Raw genomic sequence first — 7,321 nt, 5'->3', positions numbered from 1 at the left:
ATAATATTATTAATATATGTTATTAAAATATTATATAATATTATAATAAATACATTATACTATAATTACTATTATATAATATTATTTATATATGTTATTAAAATATCTATAATTACTATTATATAATATTATTAATATATGTTATTAAATTATATTATTAAAATATTAATATATGTTATATTTTATATATCATATCATATATTTATAATATAATTAGCATGTATTAGTTAAGTAATACAAAAATATTTTAAAATTATGCCAATTGCCTTCTACTATAATTACTATTATATAATATTATTAATATATGTTATTAAATTATATTATTAAAATATTAATATATGTTATATTTTATATATCATATCATATATTTATTATTAAAATATTATATAATATTATAATAAATATATTATATTATAGTTACTATTATATAATATTATTAATATATGTTATTAATATATGTTATTAAATTATATTATTAAAATATTAATATATGTTATATTTTATATATCATATCATATATTTATAATATAATTAGCATGTATTAGTTAAGTAATACAAAAATATTTTAAAATTATGCCAATTGCCTTCAAAGTGGAACAACATTGTTCCAATATGGAGGATGTGGTAAATTTAGGGTAATTATGAGGAAGGGATGGAGGAGATCTTTATATAGTTGGTGTAATTTAGGGGAAAGTGGAGTATTTGTCCCCCAATTACCCCAACAAACCAATTTATATAGTTGGTGTAATTTAGGGGAAAGTGGAGTATTTGTCCCCCAATTACCCCAACAAACCAATAACACCACAAAGTTGACTCCTTTAGGGGAAAGTGGAGTATTTGTCCCCCAATTACCCCAACAAACCAATAACACCACAAAGTTGACTCCGGTTCCAATTACCCCAATGAATAGCACCAAACATTGTTGTTCCAAAAATTACCCCATTATCCCAACAATTACCCCAATGAATAAACCCCCCTAAGTGTTGAGGGGAGGTGGGTGTTTCGCTGAGGTGGAGGCCTGTTTACTAGCACATTTCCTACTGTCAAATTGTGACCCAAACTCATGAACTGTCAAGCCCAAACTCCATTTATCGTAGCGGACTCTGTTGTCAGTTGTGGGAAATGGTTTCCCTGGGCTTTGTGCGAACCAAACAGGCCCCTGAAAGGGAGAAGAAAACAGAACCCACAAGTCACTCATGGCCCAGTACAAATGTTCCAATTTCATAGCGCACCATGATGGAAATAAGATGGCCGGACCAATCAAGCCAGTCCAGTAATCTACGTCATCTTCCTAAGAGCCCACAATATAATAGTGTCCGTCAAGCTGGAAACCCTATCGGCAGAGGGTTAGCTTCCTTCGTCTCTCGTTCCTAGAGGAACCATAACCCCTAATCACCAACAGCAGACATGGGACGTATGCACTCAAGAGGGTACAATCTCTCTCCTCTCTTCGAACCCTAACCCTAATTTCTTTTATTTGATCGATTTTAACGGTTTTGCTTGTGATTTCTTTGCTCGCAGTAAGGGTATTTCTTCTTCGGCTCTGCCGTACAAGCGGACCCCACCGAGCTGGCTCAAGATCTCCTCTCAAGATGTGAGCAAAACCTTGCCATTGTTTCAAAGTTATAATCTTTTTTATAATGATGCTTGATTGATGTGATCTTTGTCTTAGGTTGAAGAGAACATCTGCAAGTTTGCAAAGAAGGGGCTGACTCCGTCGCAGATCGGCGTCATCCTTCGTGATTCCCTGAAGAGTGTTACTGGAAGCAAGATCCTTCGCATTCTCAAGGGTCATGGTACATTTCTGAATCAAAACCCCATTTTTTATTAGAAATGTTATAATTTTGTGTTAGAGATTTAACAGAATTGAGCCCTATAGCTGTAAGTAGGAATTTAATTTTCTATAAACCACATCAAGCCATTGATAAAAAGTTAATGTGGGTCTACATAAATCCTTACAAGCACTAAAGAAAGCCTAATATCACTGTTGGACTTGGAGGAATTCACCCCTAAAATCTAGTTGTTTTAAATAAGCAATTTAGATCTTCATATGCCCATGTCCAACTAATTTTACATACTCAATATGTCGCTAAATGAATCCCGACGGAATTGGGTGTGACTTATTTGTTGTAGGGCTTGCACCGGAAATTCCTGAGGACTTGTATCACTTGATTAAGAAGGCGGTGGCCATCAGGAAGCACTTGGAGAGGAACAGGAAGGACAAGGACTCCAAGTTCCGGTTAATTCTGGTTGAGAGCAGGATTCATCGTCTTGCCCGCTACTACAAGAGGACCAAGAAGCTCCCTCCTGTCTGGAAATAGTAAGTACATTATTGCTCTCTTATACCTCATCTTGACAACTGTCTGAATTGATTGTAATAATTTAACTTTATTTATGTTTAAGTTCACATGAATCTTAAATTTCGTGTTAGTTAGTTTCTCAATAGGAAGCCACATCAAGTGAGTTGTTGAAGCTTGAAGAATTTTATCTTTTGTTAAAATAGTTGATTTTTTCTGCTATATGATATGACTTTAGATGCATGGTCTTACAAATAATTTGTTTAAGCTCATTGGTATGAAGATATTTGGTTATTGGAACAAAAATAAGCAAGCATAAATAAATATAGTCGATTAGTCCGTTTTAACTTGTGAAACATAAAAATGATTATAATTAATGACAAAACACTTCTAGATGGGTTTAAATGAGGTAACCCCTTGAAATAAGGTGTTCATTAATTCATCAATTCTTTTCTTTAACTGGGTTAAGAAATTGATCTGTGTTTTCATAAAGAAAGCGATGATAATCCTCTTTCTAAACACAAATCGCAAGCATTAGTATTATATTAATAGTGGGTTTTCGTATCTAATCCAATCCAGATTTCTATAATTGTAAGGGGTTAAGTAGTTTGAACCTTTTTCTTAATTCCTCAAACCTTTACCAAATAGGACCTACATTAAATGTTTGCTCAACAATAGCTAGTTGTTTTGGCATGTTATACTTTTAAATGGCTTGAGTTTCTCTTGTGTCAAAACCCTATGGATCACATTAGTGGTTTCGATATCCTTGTTCATTTACAATGATGAGAACTTGAGGTGATTATCATGTTCTTAATTTTGTTAATGTATGTATAGATGTAATTCATAATGAAAGGGCTAAGGTTCAAACATTTAACATTTCCACTTAGTTTTCTAGTGAGAGTTAGTATTCATCATCTTGTTGTTGCTCATACTCATCTTTTATAATTGCCAACTGAAACAAACATAATGGAAGGCGGTTGAACCTTTTACATGTGAGGAGCTATTTGAATGGACGACATAGATAATAGTATAATTAAAAAGAGTTGTATTGAGGAGTACGTACAGCGTTGACAGTGGCTATAAGACTATTAATTAACACTCTTTAACTGTGTACTCAAAATTATACTAAGCCAGTGGTTTTATTATTATTATTTGGAAATCACTTTTCAATTCTATTATGGCATAAGTAGATCTTATGTCCGCCATTCTTTTGACTAATGAATCTAGTGGCAAAGTGTTTATGTTTGTCTAGGGCTTGCAACAAAAGGATCAAGCTCATTCAAGGAGTCGTAGAATTAAACAGCTTGGAGCAATAATAATTGAAGAAATAATAATAAATAAGAATCATAACAAAACGTCTAAATTTATGTGATAAATAATTGGCAAGGTTACAGAAAGCACTAGTAAGCCTAGCTGTTGAATCTGGCACCTAGAGCCTAGGCGTTTTCTTTTTTTTCTTAATTACAATCAATGTTATATATAACAATAGGCACAGCTAGGTGCCAAACTGGGGCCTAGCACCTTTGTAGAGCTAGGTGCCAAACTGGGGCCTAGCACCTATGTGGGGCCTAGGAGGATTTCTTTTTTCTTTTTTTTTGAGTTGGTGGTGAAGGAGCTTTTGCTGGTAAGCCTAAGTGTCGAATCTGACGCCTAGAGCCAAGGCGTTTTTTTTTTAATAATTACAATTACAATAAATGTATATACAACAATAGGCACAGTTAGGTGCCAAACTGGAGCCTAGCACCGATGTGGGGCTTAGGAGGTAATTCTTTTTTTTTTGTTTTGGTGGAGGAGCTTTTCCTGAAGGTCGGAGGAGTTGGATGAGGTGTTCGTTGTTGATGGAGGAGTTCGGAGGAGGTTAGAGGGTGAGAAGGTAGCAATGGAGGAAATTACGACCTAACCTAAGGTGGTGTAGTCCGCGTAAATGGTCCATGCTCCCCTAAGCGCTCCTAAGGCGTAGGTAGATGGCCTAGGTACTGCTTAGGTCTTGGCAGGCTAGGTGTCCGCTTTTTAAAACATTGATAATTGTAAATTGTTAATAAAAAGTTAACTTGTGACTCCAGGCTGTTTCAGTGGATATACACCTGATTTTAACAAATCAAGTTACCTGTAAGAACATATGAGGTATCTATCATATGGATTTGTGTGTTTGCATATTAAACTCTTAGAGATGTGCATGATCTTAATTTGCATTGGCATGGTTTTAGATGATTCAAAATGGTACTATGTTTGGTCATAGCCTTGAACTGCAATGGTTGATGGTATCTAATTCCGCTGACATGGTTGCCCACTAATTCCTTTTTTTATTCCTTTTTTGTTGGAATATTTCCACAACTAATGATATAAAAAAAACTATGGAGAAATGTAGGCAGAAACAAGTACAAATTTTACGGCAAAATAGAACAGCGAAAGGCTGCAGCATTGATACTTTTTTATAAGCTATTTTGTGTCAAAACCTGTTTTGAGATATCCGATGATCATGCATGTTAGGTGAATTTTCAATATTTTGCCTTGTGTCAGTTTGTTGTATCCATGTCGGCTATTTGTTTTAGTGAGGCGAAAGTAAAAGTAATAATTGGCTATTTGATTGTAAGGCTGGTGAAGTAGTTTATATTGCAGCTTATACTGTAGATACGAGAACTTACCGTTATATCCATGTGAGTTATCTTAAATGACTAATCCTAAATTTGTGTCAATAGTAAATAGTGAGGAAATGGAATGTGCAGACTGCAGACTACTTCTTGATGCTGCAAAGTTCATAATACATTCAGTTGAAATACCTCTTTTACCCTTTTTTGTGTGGAATCTCCAAGACGGCCATTAGCATCTGATGTTTCATACTTCGTTAACATGTGTTTTATCGAGTTTATAAACTTGCAGTATGTTATGCTGCATGCGTGTCAAGTCAGTTAGTCCGAACAGGACCAAACTTAAGCTGTCCGCATTGGTTTGCAAAGCAAAAAATCCAAAGTAAAACTGAGACAATTGAAAAGTAGAAAAGCAAATGACAACTTCAATGTTGTGCTTTGTCACATACACGAGCAAATAGGATGCTGGCATTTCTATTTCATTACTTGTATTTCCATTTTATTTCCTGCACATTCCGGGGTAACACAATTGTTTGCTCTTTTGCAGCGAGTCTACCACCGCAAGCACTCTTGTGGCCTAGAGTTTTCTTTGCACGACTTCAGGCCGATTGTGCCAATTAAAATGCTTTGTGAAGTTTGGTTTGATGGGGAGTAGAGAACCTGATGAGCTGTTATCCTCTTTTTTAGTTCTGTGGACCTTAAAACAGTTTTGATGTTTAGTCTAAATCTCATTTGGTTACCTTCCATTTTCTTAGCTTTGAGTTTCATGTCTGGTCGGATTTGAATTATTTTACAAGTTTATCTTGTCCTTTGAATGCATGGAAGTCTATATATTTGGGTTAAATTCTGTTTTGCTTGCTGATCAGAGGGTAAATGCACATGACTTGTTTATTACTCGCTGAGATGAGAGGAGACGAGGACCATTTAATTAAATTCATAGATGGGAGAGGTTATATGTAATTTTTAATTGATTTAGTTACGGTATCTAGTCCTACTAATTTTCGCTTAGGAAAGGTTTCAATTTGTCAAGAATGTCATCATCTCTCGTTTGTAAATATACTTTAAAGTAACAGGTCGTAGGGTTTTGAAAGTCGGCTCTCTCTCGTAGCTGCCCGCTTTAGGCTTTTGAAAATCCTAGTTTTCAGTCGGCTCTCTTTCTTGTAGCTACCCCCCCTAAGGGTTTTGAAAACCCTATATCTCAGTTAACGCTTCTCTCCCCCTCCCTCGTGATGGATCTCCATCGACACGATCTTCTCTTTTTATTTTTTTTCTGGCTGGTTTTTACAATTTTTGTGAGGCACGACCCTTCCTGTCTCACTCCGATAGTTTTGCGGCGAATTATTTGGTGAGATTCGAGTCTCGTCCCTAACCCTCACGGCAGTCTTCGGGGTTTCCCACATCTCGGCCTCCGAGGTAGCTGTCTCTCGGCTCACACGAACGGCATCTCCGTTTCATATTTAATTAATGGCATCGTCGTTTCATATTTAATTAACGGCATCACCATTTCATATTTAATTAACGGCATCGCCGTTTCATATTCAATTAACGCCATCGTCGTTTCAGAGGCGCCTTTTAGTCTCCAATTAACGGCATCGCCGTTTAAACCGTCTCTCAGACTCAAATTAACGGCATCGCCGTTTTAAGACCGTCTATCGGCCTCATATTAACGACATCACCGTTTCAAGCAGCCTCTCGGCTCCAAATCAATTTGGAACATGACGAGAATTGATGATGATGGGCTGACCGAGCTTTGTGCCAAATGCAGCTTAGACGACGAAGATGGCCCTGTTTTTCTGTCAACCAAGGACCGGACAGATTCGCCTTCCTTTAACAAATGTCTCTTGGGGAAGGTTTTTGATAGGAAGATTGCTAATATATATGGTCTTGAGCGTGTCTTTAGGAAGGTATGGATTGTAGATGCCCCCTTCCAGGTGGAACATTACATTGGAAGGAATAATTTCCTTTTCAGATTTTGTTCCGATGCAAATAGGGACAAAGTGCTTGATGGTGGGCCATGATGCTTTGAAAGGAACTTGCTCAATTTGATTGTTCCTCGTGGGGTCGGTGCCCCAACTTCTTTGGATTTCTCTTCAACTTTATTTTGGGTAAACGTTAAGAATGTACCACTGGCTGCGATAAACGAAAGGTGCACCAGAGACTATAGCTCGCTTATAGGAGAACTTAAAGGGATTGATTTGCGGGATAACAAGATGCAGCTGAGAATTCTCGTGGATATTACTAAGCCTCTAAAAAGAGGCATACATGTTTGCTTTGAAATGACCGGGGAGATTGAGAAGCTCTTCCTCACCTATGAGAGACTTTCTGACTTTTGCTTTTCATGTGGCATTATTGGCCACAAAGCTGCTGAGTGTGATAAACGAAGTGTACAAGTCAATGATATTTTTATCACATCCAAAAGCAGATATGGTTCTTGGC

The 7,321-nt window shown here is 36.4% G+C and overlaps 1 protein-coding gene across 1 annotated transcript; it reads left to right on the top strand.

Annotated features, from left to right (window-relative positions):
• On the top strand, window positions 1,257-5,732 carry LOC109850125 (40S ribosomal protein S13-like). Its single transcript, XM_020420051.1, has 5 exons — window positions 1,257-1,430; window positions 1,522-1,594; window positions 1,673-1,796; window positions 2,134-2,320; window positions 5,433-5,732. The coding sequence occupies exons 1-5, from the start codon at window positions 1,408-1,410 to the stop codon at window positions 5,464-5,466; spliced, it is 441 nt and encodes a 146-aa protein (XP_020275640.1). The 5' UTR covers window positions 1,257-1,407; the 3' UTR covers window positions 5,467-5,732.

Source organism: Asparagus officinalis, chromosome 7 (genome assembly GCF_001876935.1).
Source record: "Asparagus officinalis chromosome 7, Aspof.V1, whole genome shotgun sequence".
In the NCBI taxonomy this organism is placed as follows: Eukaryota; Viridiplantae; Streptophyta; class Magnoliopsida; order Asparagales; family Asparagaceae; genus Asparagus; species Asparagus officinalis.
Note: the sequence above shows the minus strand (reverse complement) of the source record. Positions and strands in the feature narration are given on the sequence as shown.